This window comes from Patiria miniata, unplaced genomic scaffold (assembly GCF_015706575.1).
Source record: "Patiria miniata isolate m_02_andy unplaced genomic scaffold, ASM1570657v1 HiC_scaffold_14, whole genome shotgun sequence".
In the NCBI taxonomy this organism is placed as follows: domain Eukaryota; kingdom Metazoa; phylum Echinodermata; class Asteroidea; order Valvatida; family Asterinidae; genus Patiria; species Patiria miniata.
In genome coordinates, this window is record NW_024037052.1 from 518,600 (window position 1) to 533,828 (window position 15,229).

General features: G+C 39.6%; 1 protein-coding gene across 1 annotated transcript; it reads right to left on the reverse strand.

Annotated features, from left to right (window-relative positions):
* Positions 1 to 1,621: 1,621 nt before the first annotated feature.
* LOC119721835 (coiled-coil domain-containing protein 77-like) lies at positions 1,622 to 10,315 on the reverse strand. The gene is made up of 4 exons (XM_038191786.1): positions 10,260 to 10,315; positions 8,489 to 8,708; positions 4,942 to 5,094; positions 1,622 to 3,969 (listed from the first exon to the last, which is right to left on the reverse strand). The coding sequence occupies exons 1-4, from the start codon at positions 10,310 to 10,312 to the stop codon at positions 3,823 to 3,825; spliced, it is 573 nt and encodes a 190-aa protein (XP_038047714.1). The 5' UTR covers positions 10,313 to 10,315; the 3' UTR covers positions 1,622 to 3,822.
* Between the last annotated feature and the right edge of the window lie 4,914 nt (positions 10,316 to 15,229).

Consider the following 15,229-nt stretch of genomic DNA (forward strand, 5'->3'; position numbering starts at 1 on the left):
CTTGTGCGTTTAATATCTCCATTATTTAAGTTGTCATTGAGACTCAACTAGAAAAGACTCGAGTTGAAATCGTAATCTTTTCAATGAGGGAATAAATGTGTGTGCTTGTTGGTCGATATTAAACACTGTTCAACACCGGCTTGGAGTCTGGATGATGATACTGACCGGAGCCAAAGGCAAGGGTCGTTATCAGCATCCAGACTCAACCGGTCTTAAACAAAGTGTAGAATACCGGCCAAGCACATATTTATTTCCATTCATAAATACCTCTTCGGTCAAAAAATCTAAACTTTTGGTCCAAAAGTCAAAGGAAGTTAAAACTTATAGATTTCTTACAATTTTGTTCAACAATTTTACTACACTTTTTTTTCTCGAAACGCCCATCTAGCTATTTCATGTTATGTCCCTTTACATGGGTCAACTGTCGTAGGTCAACCAGCCCTAGTGTCAACATATCTAAACTCAACTTTGATTGGCTGGCCCGTGGGGTCGCATACAATTTGCATGTTCGGATATATCAGACATTCGTAGTGAGGCTCTGTAAACATGATCGTTTGATCCTCGGACTACCCAGGAGGCTAGTTTTACCACTCAACTTGAAGCAGCTGATATTTGTATAATTAAGAGCTCAATGGTAGTTGCCCCAGTCTAGTCTTGGGAAGGTCTATGTACATTGTTTCAAGTTGAAGCTCATGAGATTGATCAGTTGACATTCATGACATTGAATTGTATAGATTAGGGATAGGCAATGTGGCAATATTTATGAGGTTGGTACCTAGACAGGCTTGTAGGGGCATCAAGGTCTGCATATGCAAACCGCCCCCCCCCCCCCACCACACACACACACAGAAATAAAATCCACATTTTTGCTGAATATTTTTGTGAAGTAATTTGGCTCATCTATTACTTTCACCACTGCCTTTAAAAGATTACCTGCAACCATGATGCTTCAACTGAATAAAAATGACATAATAGTGCCATCCAGAGACTAATGTAATCAAGCCCCCCCCCCTTCCTTGAGTTTGTCAAACTGCAAGTCTTACCCAATTATATGTTGGTCTGGTGTCTTTACCCCCCCCCCCCCCCCTCGTGCATACATGCCTGGTATTGGCTCAACTGTGGCTTCTATTAGTGATTTCTTGATTGGTCAAAACATTCAACACGGTGGCACTGTGTGTAACAAACTAACAGACATGTATGTTGTACATATGTGCTTATCTTCAACCAAATTTGAATTCTTATACTGATAGGTTGATACATGAAACAGGCATGCAACTCAAAATTTACAAGAAAAGGAGGAAATTCCAAACCACACAAGCCTTTGTACAGTATTTTTCAAAAATTGTAATGGCATTCATGAGAAGAAAAGAAAGAAGGAAATCAGCAGATCCAAGGAAAAATTGCATGCCTGATGGCAACAACAGTGTTATTATCCCATAATGGGCCACACTGCACCACACAACGCAAGACGCTTGCTGCACGTACGTATGTGGTAGATGAAAGCTGAAACGTGACGACAGCGTGCACGTAACTGTGCATGAAGTGTGCTGGAAGATGAATTGTTAAACCCACTCACACTCATGGAACACACAAAATAAAGCGCTTGAATGCCAATCACAAATTTGTTCTGAAAGCTTGCATAGATCCTTTTAATATTCTACATTTAATTCCAAAATCCTTCACCATAAAAATAAAGTCCTTAAAATAGCCAACTTATTTTAAAAAGTATTTCACTGCAAAAATTCCAAAAGATATTAACAGTTGCATAAAATAATCTCTCTGTTCAATCCTTACTGCCAAGCATATCAATAGGGCTCACTCAATGACGGTCATCTCTTGATTGCTTATTTTACGCAATCAAGCACGCATTGCGCAGTGTTAAAAATGTTCCAAACACACGCGCTTCTTGCTTGAAATGTGTTTGAAATACGACACAGCCGATGTGCGTTATTCAGTTGATGCTCAAAATGTTGATGCATGTGGCTGGTCTGTAGGAAATGACGTCATTTGAATGAGACCTATTGATATTGGACACCAATATAAGATTGTATGGTAGAATACATGTGACTTCATTGCATACACTACTTTGTACATCTCTCCTACATTAGAACAACATGCAGGACATGACCCCAATACATGTACTTTTTGTGCATAGTTAATTGGAATAACAAGCTTGACACAAATGTTTGGAACAACAAATGGGTATTGAAGGACAACTTGCAAACTAGATGGTGAGAAGAGGGCACTATTTACCATTCTGAAATGAACAGGACTGTTCATGTAGTCATCGAGGACAAAACGTGGACATCTGCGTTTCTGCTGTCAGAATAGCAGATTGAGTATTTTTTGAATGGTTCATTTTGTTCTGCTTTCCCGCCTTTGTGCTACCATAAATGCAGAATTTACTGTTTAATAAAATCCACTGTAGTGCTTTTATGCTACCTGAAATGCAGATTTTGCTTTTCCTCCCTTGCTGGAGGGAGAAAAAGTGGACATCTGCTTTTCTCTTGTTCAAAAATCAGATCAAACCGTTTCTGACGTTTCCATTTCCTGCTTTTGTGCTACCCAAAATGTATATTTTTGTTTTTTGCTTTTCTCATTTCTTAGAACCAGAAAAGCAAAACGAACCTTTGGTAACTACCATTTGTATTCTGCTTTTGGTTAAAAGGAAAATGAAACGGTGCTTCTGAGAAAAATAAGCACCGTTTCATTTTTCTTTGAGTGTAGGTTAACAGGGTTTTTTAGGCGTTCCCCCTTAAAGAGCTTCCACATCACAAAGTTACAAAATGAAAAATGTATTGTCGGAAAATGGCCATACTTCTGTTATCTGCTCTTCTGACAGCAGAAAAGCGATGTCCACTTTGTGTCCTCCTTGGGCCTTACCATAGTGTACCCAAAGTATCGCATTTGAGAAGTCTTTGCTGTGCGCAGTAAACCCATATGTGAGCTGCACAAGCATTACTTCAATAACATCTGAACATACTGGCATGCAATTTCAGTAGTTATTGCCTCCATTTTAAACAGATTCAATTTCAAAACATTGACTATTTTGGCAGTATACATTGCCCCCACAATATAATGGAGCCTTTTCATGTCAAGGTTCCTGTGAGATAACAAATACAACAAACTCTCTCCAGTTTTAAGTAACCAAAGTAACTGTACATGTGGGCATTGTTATGTTAGTACTGTTACTATTCTACGCAGAACAACCGGCCATTCGTACTAAAGTGACAAAGTGACATCAGTTCTCACGTAGCACATGAACAAAAAGGAGCCTTTTTCTCTAAATGTTTGAAATCGTTCACAAGAACAGCGAATACAGCAGCTGAACTATCAGCATGCTAGCATCGGTGGATTTATAGGATCTCCTCCAACTGTTTCTAATCTTAAGTTGTCAGACAAGTCAATTATTAATAACATCAGACATACATGCACTGTTCTTGTGAATATCAGATTTTTGACCCAGGGTGGCAAAAAGGTTCACTTTTTCTATTCACTTGGCACAATAAAATGTTTATGCATAGGCCTTGGTGGGAAAGACAATAGCAACGAAGTCCTATGTCCAATTTGATTGAAAGTTTGATAAGGTTTCCCTGTATTCTCAAGATGTACAGTATCCACTCAGCTATAACTTCAACAGGTAAGTTGTTATGGATCTAACTTAAGATTTGGAGCAATTTTGTTTTTGCTTCAAAAAAAAAAACCCAAAAGGCACAAATATCACAAGATCCTATGCATCTTCAAACAGAGAATGAGGCTTCCCAAAGTTATAAGTCATTTGATCAAATGTGGAGACACAGTGAGGGGTGATTGTGTGTATTACTAGAGATTCCTGAGGTCTGTTTCCACGCCATAGATCAGAGCCTTGAGTTGATGTAGCTCACTCTGCATCTTCTTTGATCTCTTAGCTGTCTGATGAATATTATGCAGCATGAACATATCACCATCTTCCCCAACACCCACTGTCACCTGTTCAGCATGGCAACAAAACAAGAAGGGTTTACATTACAAAGCACTGACAATGATCCAGGGCTAGGGATGTAGTTGATTCCATTCACAAGTCCACCACAAGTCCAGACACAAGTAATTCGTGAGTCCATCACAAGTCCAGGCACAAGATACACTGGATGCCTTTGTCAAAGCTCATTTGAATAGCTTGTGAGTTAAATTGGTGTTGGAGGACTTGTGGTGGACTTGCAGGGACTAGTGATGGACTCGACTACATCCCTGCAATGATGTCCTTGCAATCTTGATTTCAGTGACAACATCATTATGGACTAAGATGACATAACATCTCACTAACAGAATCTGCTTCTTGATTTAGTCAAGAGCACGTTTCATGGAATGCACCATTTTACTTTATATAATCGACATACAGATCGTTGTCATTTGATTGGTGGAACTCACATCATGTGGCATTCGTTATTGCTCCCATTCACGCCGGGGCTCAAAAAGTCCCATTCGCCTATGGGGAATGGGAAATACTATTGAACAGTTAGGATCATTCTTGTTCCATGACGCAGTTGTATGCAAATGCATGCTGGTGTGCGCGTTTAGCATTGCACGTAGCCAGCGTTGGGTTCAAACATTTTCGTGAAGGGGTGGTTTGGAAGAGAAAAATACATTTTCAACCAATTTTATATTGAAATAAAAGTTCAAATATCAAATGACAAGGATCTATGTGTCAGTTATATAAAACAAATATAAAAGTTCGACATGTTTTTGTACATGGTGGAAGTGTGGCCTTTATTTATGGAGGTAGTCCAGTAAAATGGCCACATATGGGGCTAAGCATGACCCAGCCTTTGGGGTACTTGTTCGCAGTGTCCGCACCACGATCTGCATGAACTGCACTATAGCTGACCAACATAGGAAAGTAGAAAACAGCAACGGACAAATGCAAACTAACAACATGACTGACATGAACAGACAATACTCCACCTTGTAGAGTTGCTTCTCAACATCCTTGAGTTGGTTTCTCAAGATTCGGGTATCATTCTTGAAACCTTCTATCTCCAGATTCCGTCGCTTCTCCATGGCCTCATACCGCTGGTTCATCAGGTGTAAACGCTTAGCAAGCTTTTCCGTCTTATCCTGTGGATAAATAACCACAAGAATGAATGGTACTAGAAACAGGTTTCGGCAATAGATCAGAAATGGCTTAAACTTTGCATGAGCAGTTGGTACTGTTTGAATATCAGAGTTTATTTTGTTCACTTTTCGATAGCAATCAGAACAATCCACTGAAGGGAATTTGAAGTCGGAATTCTATTTTTGATACATTTTGGTACCAACAAAATAGGATTACATAATAATCCTGTTTTAATCCTAAAAATGTGATAAATAGTGATATGACAGTATTCTACCAATACACACACACAAATATGTACTCATGCCATCAGTTTCTGTCATGAGAAAGTATAGGTCATGAAAAACTGACTGGACCTTTTTTTTTACGTTTTGCGTAATTTGTTTCGCTTCAGTGACTTCTAATATTTCAGCCTTCGAAAATGTCCTTCCGTTACCGAAAAAATACATATTTTTAATTTATTTTCAAAACTTGCAGTATGAATGCAATGAAAGTTATTGTGCAAAGCAAGTTTAGGTAGGCCTTCAATATGACATTATAACTGACACTGCTGTACGTATCGTTTTTTAATTACAATTAATTAAATCCCGTCCTTCCGTTACCAAATTGGTAACGGAAGGACGGTAACGGAAGGACAAATGTTATTTTTATCAAATGTAACGACATTTGTGCTCATGTTTGAAAAATGAAAATCACTGCAACTACATGCATGTATAATGCGCATTGAAAGGACATTCATGTGACCCACCTTCACAAAGCTGGTATGAGCAGGGCAAGGTGTTCATTACAAAGGATGGCACAGGCATATGTATAACATGTACATGTACAATGTACATGTATGACAATGTACCGGTACTCATACATGTATGGAGTTGTTGCAGAAAATCAAATCATTAAGTTGCTGCTATCACCATTCATGGACAATAGAGAAAGATACAATTTCTGTGAAGCCATTCCAGAAGCAAATTAAGTAAAAAATGAGATGGCAGAAAGTACCAGTGCTATTGGGCACTTTCATACAATTTACATGTGTAAGACATGTGAGGTGCAATTTTTGACAAATTAAGTTAACAACTTCAGGCTGGATGTTTATAAGATAATTATTGTTAATACTCTAAATCATTAAAATTTGATTTCAAACACTGAATTTAGAGTTCAATTAAAAGCAACACCTAAAACATTTTTTAAAGCACAATGATTCTGAAGCCATCAGTTCTACCTGTAGATGTTTTTAATGTACATGTAAGCTGGTCGCCCCTGCCCCCCCCCCCCCCCCCCACCCTTTAGGTAAACCACTGAACCTACTGGTGTTATTATTAAAAGTTGTTGGTGAACATGTAACCAATATACTCAAGTGCTCAAATACTGTGTATTTAAAACTTTTAAGGATTAAGGTGATGGGTTTGAAGTCCATTTCTGTAGTTGTCTTGTGTTCGTGAATTATGTGTTTTTGGTTGTTTTCATTTTTCATTTGTTATCATTAATTAGCAGGCTTCTATCTTTATCTCAATAGTTTCTTGGGTATAATTATTTATGCCAGGTCTGCATATTGTTGATTTCACATTCAGTTACACATTTCAGCAATTTATTTCACTTGTATAATTAGTGTAAATTCACATTTTATTCATGCTATAATTGAGTAAACCTTTTGTCCTTCCGTTACCGTCCTTCCGCTACCAAATTATAATCCACTTAAGACATTGTAATTATATCACCGAAACACTTAAAGTCAAATGAAAGGTGGTATAGTATAGATAAAGCCGCAGGGATTCCATTTCCTACCTTTGAAATATAATTGCCCCATAAAATTCACAGAGTTTATGCAAAACGCGTGTAAGTTGGAAAACCCTCGTCCGTTTTACCGTCCTTCCGTTACCGACCTCATTAATATTCATAATTCATTAACGAGAGGTATGCATGCCCCCCAAAAGTGTGGAAATTGAAGGTAGCATTATAGCAATACCATTGTGACATTTGCTTGCTGTAACTAATAACAGTGGCTGTGATAGGCACATTTGAAATTTTGTTTAATGAGCGAAAACGTCCTTCCGTTACCGTGGAATTGCCCAAAAGCAGTAAAAAATTCTGAGCTCTCCATAGGTTTGTGCACAAAAATGGACGCACCCAGCAGTGTACATTCTGTACAGTAAGTTAAGTCTCTAGTCATTTTAAGCTACAGTCCATCATTTGCAGCTATCCAAAAAGTAACTGATGTAATTATCGTTGAAAAACATACTTGGTTGGTTGACAGTACTAAATTCTCTCTGAAATTATTCTTTCTGACATGCTGTCGTTTTGAAGAAATCAACAAAAGAAGGTCTTCAGACGCATCGTTGGAAATTTCTGTTAGTAGTTCGCTTTTTTATTTGGCGAAGCACGCACAAGCGTTGACACGATGCAAACGTGCGCGCAGTTGCCTTAATTCATCGTATCAGTGCATGACACCGCGTAGCTGCAATCGGCTCAATGAGAATGTGTCTCAATTCAGGCCCAATTCAAAACATGATTCAGCAACATGATTCAGCAACTTTTATTTGAAATCGAGATCCGCAGGCCCGGTTCTGTGTTTTTTTTGTCCCGTTCTGTTCACAAACTCATCTATGTTTCAAGTCACAGACCATACAGGGATGAAACTGGCCTATGGGGAAAAAATCTGAAAATAGGCCGGCCAAAATTCTGTGTCCGAAATCTGGGCTGCGCCGCAAGTACACATACGTACTATATGTACAATAAACTTCGTGTTCAATTTCTGGACATCGCCTCCTTTTTTTCTTTTACATGTACATGTAGATCCAAATGAAATTTTACGATGTGAAAAATGTTCAGTGTTTCCATAAGATTAAAAAGCCCGAATTAGGGTTGGAGTTTCTGACTCGTAATTAAAGAAATTCACATCTTACTTGAGACACGGAGAAAGTCAAGGAAAAAGTCCAAGACAACAAGTCCACTAACGCATGGTAGGTGGAACTGGAAAAAGTTTGGCATTAGGCCTGCCGTCTTTTTCGTACAACAACTGCCGGTGAAATTTGTCTTCTATGCTCTCCTCGCCTTCCTCAAGATTTTGCATGGAAGAGATCGTCAGACTAAAACCACCACGTTGCAATCATTCAGTATCATTTGTACAACACTGAATAAAGTAGATCTGCCAAAGTCCAAAATGCTCCTTATGTGCGATTACCCCAATAGTTTGATTGCAGCTTTTGAGGGGGCCATTCAGTTGTGACTTTGTAACAAGATTCTTTTGTTTTGCTAACTTTTGAAAAAAAAATGATTTCTGAATGGAAAAGTTAGTTCTTTTTTTAAAGCAATTCAAACGAATTTGCTTGAAAATGATCATTATTGTATTGTATTTAACTTGAAATGATTTCTTTGTGCAGGAAGCTTCTCTATAATGCCCACCTCAATTTCCAAGTTCTGTGTTTGTCTCTCTTCCAGTGCATGATCTGAGATGACTAAGACGTCATCTTTGGAGACATCTAGTTGTTCCTTACATCGATCCAGCTCCTGTAGTAGACGGTCCTTCTCTGCCATCCAGACTCGCTCCTGAGATCGTCCTTCATACTTCAGCTCTAGATAGTCCTTAGTGCTGTCATACAACATCTGCTGTGTACGATGTAACCTATTAACAGAAGAATGTCCATGACAAGTGATGTATGATGGTTGAACAAGGTAGCTGAATAAAGGATACACATTCTACTTTTGTTTAAAGAACGGTAAGTGTCTTATTAGTCATTCATAAGATTTCATTTCATTTTGCGTCGGGGTGATGTAAATCAAATTAGGTTTTGCCCTTCACCGACATATAAACACTGTATACTCTCTGTGTTACCTCCCGAGTGAAAGTTGAAAAAAATCACTCCGGTCAAACCCATGACCCTCCTGCTTTCTAGTGCAGATGTCTTACCACTTGACCACCGAGCTAACGGGATCAGTTGGCTGGTTCGAATCTGATGTACATAGCAGCGGGTACTACATTAACTATTCATAAGATGGTAAGACATCTGCAATAGAAAGCAGGAGGTCGTGGGTTCGAGTCCCACCGGAGTGATTTTTTTCCAACTTTCACTCGGGAGGAAACACACTGAGAATACAGTGTTTATACATCGGTGATGGACAAAACCTAATTTGGTTTTATTAGTCAATTGACTCATGTAATTTCAGCAAGCACACACTGCATATGCCTCCATGTTATTTTGGCAAGATGTGTTGCCAATATACTAGTGTGGAAAGACTGTGGTTTCTAAAATAACTAAGATCAAAGTGCTTTACATTATTATTACCCCTGATCATTGGGCCAATGAAACATTGCAAATACAATCTCAGCTTCCTGTGGAATATGGATTTTTATTCACGAGAAAGTCATTTTAGTCATGTTCCCTGACAGTATTTTATAAACTATTGAATAGGATGGTGCCAGACTATTTTTGCATTCTAGCCTCACTTTCAATTTTTATTTTAAATGTGGCTTAAAAACATTAGGGTATGTTTAACAACAAATTTAAATTTTCATTAAAGCAGACTGGTATTAATTTGTAATTAATTTTATGTCACTGCTTTAATTTCTCTTTGCAAGTTCCAAATATGAAGATTTTACCTCGCTTTCAATTTAATATAGTCGACTCCTGAATAAAGCCCATACAGCTCGGTGTAGTCATTTCGACGCAAGGTAGCTAAAATCAATCACAATTGCGATCTCTGTTCTCACAGGTACCCATTTACTCCTGGGTGGGGCGAAGCAATGAGTGACAAAGTGTCTTGCCAAAGGGAACATGCACCATATCCCCAGGCTGGACTCGAACCCACAACCTGTAGAATTACCCGCAGACAACGAGTTCAATGCTCCAGACCATGAGCCAGGGCACTCCACATATTTAGAAATGTTTTGCCAATTCATGCAACAACACAAACACCAGGTAATATAATCTATTTGAAACCCTGCCCGTTGTCCAAACTGCACACATGTGCATTTATCTTTATTGGTACCTTCAAGGATGTAACTGGGGTCCAAGTTGCTGGAGGGCCCTAAAGGGACCTCAGTTTCTAGTAGGAGGCAGTCTTTGAGCAGAGGGGTCCATGCCCCTCATCCTCCTCCCCTATCATTAGCTATGCCACTGGGCACCTTTGTCAAGTTCATTTAAGATTATAAGGAATCAATGAAGGGAGTTCCTACTTTTCATTGAGGGAGTGAATCTTGGAGCGATCTCTCTCAATCACAGTCTGCATCTCTTCCATCCTGACCCTACGATCCTCCAGCAAGGCTTCCGTCTGCTCTCTAGATAGCTCAGCTTGTTCCTTCATCTGAGATTGTAGAGCTTCAATCTGTAGCAACAGACTCTCTGGCTCTGCCTGCTGCTGGTCTGAATCAGGATGGACAGCTTTGGGCTGGGCGCTGTTGGACTGAAATGAGGATTGGAAAATATTGATGGATGGTAACAGGATCAACCTGCTGGTACAGACTCGGACAAAAGAAACCACCCTTTTGGAGATGATCTGATCAATTATCGTGATTGAAGCAACTTTACTGGGATAACGTATGTAACTAAACTCACTTCTCAGGGGAGTAACTACAGGTAATTTCATCAGCTGATCAAGGAATTATCAACACACCTACCAAAAGCTGCAACAGATATATATATTTACTATTAATACTATGAAAGTAAGTAAAGTCTGTCATTAGCCAATACATCTCCGGTTTCAAAGGCATGAAACGACCGAGGATATTTTTTATCCCCCCTGGATAGGATGCCAGTCCATTGCAGGTTACTTCCCAGCTAATATCGGTACCTATTTATACTCCTGGGTGGAGAGAGGCAAGTGGGGGTGAAGTGGCTTGCCCAAGGACACACATATAACCGGCAACTAGATTCGGACCCCTGACCCTCTGATCATGAGTCACAAACCTTAACCATATTAATGCTTAAAAAAAAACTTAAAATCCCATAGACCTTATAAATAGTTAATGCGATGCCCGCTGCCATGTACCAATACATCAGATTCGAGCAGCCAACCGATCCCATTAGCTCAGTGGTCAAGTGGTAAAACATCTGCACTAGAAAGCAGGAGGTTGTGGGTTCGAGTCCCAACCGAGTGATTTTTTCCAACTTTTACTCAGGAGGTAACACACTGAGTATTCAGTGTTTATACATCAATGAAGGGCAAAACCTGATTTGACATACATTGTATTAATACTATGATCCACTAGTTTATCTGACCAACAAATACTAAAAATGGGCCTGATATGGTTGGTATGAGATCTGAGGAGTGTTGGCTTTGCAATGTTTTATCAACCACCCTTTGCCTCAACCATACCGGTATGTAATCTCTACCTACCTTTTGTGTTAGCAGTAACTCTGTGTTGTGCATTCCTCCGTGTTCTGTTGTTCTGTGGTCTGCTTGGCACTTCGGCTTTTAAACCCAATATTTCACCCTCTGGAAAAAAAAAAACCAGACATTGCTGGTCGGCCGACCAGCGTTGGAAAAATACCATTTTTTTTTTAAAATGTCAGCACACCAGGAGCCACGATTTTACAGGATGCTTTAGGCTGTCATTCCCTAAAGTTGAAAAAAATCACTCCGGTCGAACCCATGACCTCCTGCTTTCTAGTGCAGATGTCTTACCACTTGACCACCGAGCTAACGGGATCAGTTGGCTGGTTCGAATCTGATGTACATAGCAGCGGGTACTACATTAACTATTCATAAGATGGTAAGACATCTGCAATAGAAAGCAGGAGGTCGTGGGTTCGAGTCCCACCGGAGTGATTTTTTTCCAACTTTCACTCGGGAGGAAACACACTGAGAATACAGTGTTTATACATCGGTGATGGACAAAACCTAATTTGGTTTTATTAGTCAATTGACTCATGTAATTTCAGCAAGCACACACTGCATATGCCTCCATGTTATTTTGGCAAGATGTGTTGCCAATATACTAGTGTGGAAAGACTGTGGTTTCTAAAATAACTAAGATCAAAGTGCTTTACATTATTATTACCCCTGATCATTGGGCCAATGAAACATTGCAAATACAATCTCAGCTTCCTGTGGAATATGGATTTTTATTCACGAGGAAGTCATTTTAGTCATGTTCCCTGACAGTATTTTATAAACTATTGAATAGGATGGTGCCAGACTATTTTTGCATTCTAGCCTCACTTTCAATTTTTATTTTAAATGTGGCTTAAAAACATTAGGGTATGTTTAACAACAAATTTAAATTTTCATTAAAGCAGACTGGTATTAATTTGTAATTAATTTTATGTCACTGCTTTAATTTCTCTTTGCAAGTTCCAAATATGAAGATTTTACCTCGCTTTCAATTTAATATAGTCGACTCCTGAATAAAGCCCATACAGCTCGGTGTAGTCATTTCGACGCAAGGTAGCTAAAATCAATCACAATTGCGATCTCTGTTCTCACAGGTACCCATTTACTCCTGGGTGGGGCGAAGCAATGAGTGACAAAGTGTCTTGCCAAAGGGAACATGCACCATAACCCCAGGCTGGACTCGAACCCACAACCTGTAGAATTACCCGCAGACAACGAGTTCAATGCTCCAGACCATGAGGCCAGGGCACTCCACATATTTAGAAATGTTTTGCCAATTCATGCAACAACACAAACACCAGGTAATATAATCTATTTGAAACCCCTGCCCGTTGTCCAAACTGCACACATGTGCATTTATCTTTATTGGTACCTTCAAGGATGTAACTGGGGTCCAAGTTGCTGGAGGGCCCTAAAGGGACCTCAGTTTCTAGTAGGAGGCAGTCTTTGAGCAGAGGGGTCCATGCCCCTCATCCTCCTCCCCTATCATTAGCTATGCCACTGGGCACCTTTGTCAAGTTCATTTAAGATTATAAGGAATCAATGAAGGGAGTTCCTACTTTTCATTGAGGGAGTGAATCTTGGAGCGATCTCTCTCAATCACAGTCTGCATCTCTTCCATCCTGACCCTACGATCCTCCAGCAAGGCTTCCGTCTGCTCTCTAGATAGCTCAGCTTGTTCCTTCATCTGAGATTGTAGAGCTTCAATCTGTAGCAACAGACTCTCTGGCTCTGCCTGCTGCTGGTCTGAATCAGGATGGACAGCTTTGGGCTGGGCGCTGTTGGACTGAAATGAGGATTGGAAAATATTGATGGATGGTAACAGGATCAACCTGCTGGTACAGACTCGGACAAAAGAAACCACCCTTTTGGAGATGATCTGATCAATTATCGTGATTGAAGCAACTTTACTGGGATAACGTATGTAACTAAACTCACTTCTCAGGGGAGTAACTACAGGTAATTTCATCAGCTGATCAAGGAATTATCAACACACCTACCAAAAGCTGCAACAGATATATATATTTACTATTAATACTATGAAAGTAAGTAAAGTCTGTCATTAGCCAATACATCTCCGGTTTCAAAGGCATGAAACGACCGAGGATATTTTTTTATCCCCCCTGGATAGGATGCCAGTCCATTGCAGGTTACTTCCCAGCTAATATCGGTACCTATTTATACTCCTGGGTGGAGAGAGGCAAGTGGGGGTGAAGTGGCTTGCCCAAGGACACACATATAACCGGCAACTAGATTCGGACCCCTGACCCTCTGATCATGAGTCACAAACCTTAACCATATTAATGCTTAAAAAAAAACTTAAAATCCCATAGACCTTATAAATAGTTAATGCGATGCCCGCTGCCATGTACCAATACATCAGATTCGAGGCAGCCAACCGATCCCATTAGCTCAGTGGTCAAGTGGTAAAACATCTGCACTAGAAAGCAGGAGGTTGTGGGTTCGAGTCCCAACCGAGTGATTTTTTCCAACTTTTACTCAGGAGGTAACACACTGAGTATTCAGTGTTTATACATCAATGAAGGGCAAAACCTGATTTGACATACATTGTATTAATACTATGATCCACTAGTTTATCTGACCAACAAATACTAAAAATGGGCCTGATATGGTTGGTATGAGATCTGAGGAGTGTTGGCTTTGCAATGTTTTATCAACCACCCTTTGCCTCAACCATACCGGTATGTAATCTCTACCTACCTTTTGTGTTAGCAGTAACTCTGTGTTGTGCATTCCTCCGTGTTCTGTTGTTCTGTGGTCTGCTTGGCACTTCGGCTTTTAAACCCAATATTTCACCCTCTGGAAAAAAAAAAGACATTGCTGGTCGGCCGACCAGCGTTGGAAAAATACCATTTTTTTTTTAAAATGTCAGCACACCAGGAGCCACGATTTTACAGGATGCTTTAGGCTGTCATTCCCTAAAGTTGAAAAAAATCACTCCGGTCGAACCCATGACCTCCTGCTTTCTAGTGCAGATGTCTTACCACTTGACCACCGAGCTAACGGGATCAGTTGGCTGGTTCGAATCTGATGTACATAGCAGCGGGTACTACATTAACTATTCATAAGATGGTAAGACATCTGCAATAGAAAGCAGGAGGTCGTGGGTTCGAGTCCCACCGGAGTGATTTTTTTCCAACTTTCACTCGGGAGGAAACACACTGAGAATACAGTGTTTATACATCGGTGATGGACAAAACCTAATTTGGTTTTATTAGTCAATTGACTCATGTAATTTCAGCAAGCACACACTGCATATGCCTCCATGTTATTTTGGCAAGATGTGTTGCCAATATACTAGTGTGGAAAGACTGTGGTTTCTAAAATAACTAAGATCAAAGTGCTTTACATTATTATTACCCCTGATCATTGGGCCAATGAAACATTGCAAATACAATCTCAGCTTCCTGTGGAATATGGATTTTTATTCACGAGGAAGTCATTTTAGTCATGTTCCCTGACAGTATTTTATAAACTATTGAATAGGATGGTGCCAGACTATTTTTGCATTCTAGCCTCACTTTCAATTTTTATTTTAAATGTGGCTTAAAAACATTAGGGTATGTTTAACAACAAATTTAAATTTTCATTAAAGCAGACTGGTATTAATTTGTAATTAATTTTATGTCACTGCTTTAATTTCTCTTTGCAAGTTCCAAATATGAAGATTTTACCTCGCTTTCAATTTAATATAGTCGACTCCTGAATAAAGCCCATACAGCTCGGTGTAGTCATTTCGACGCAAGGTAGCTAAAATCAATCACAATTGCGATCTCTGTTCTCACAGGTACC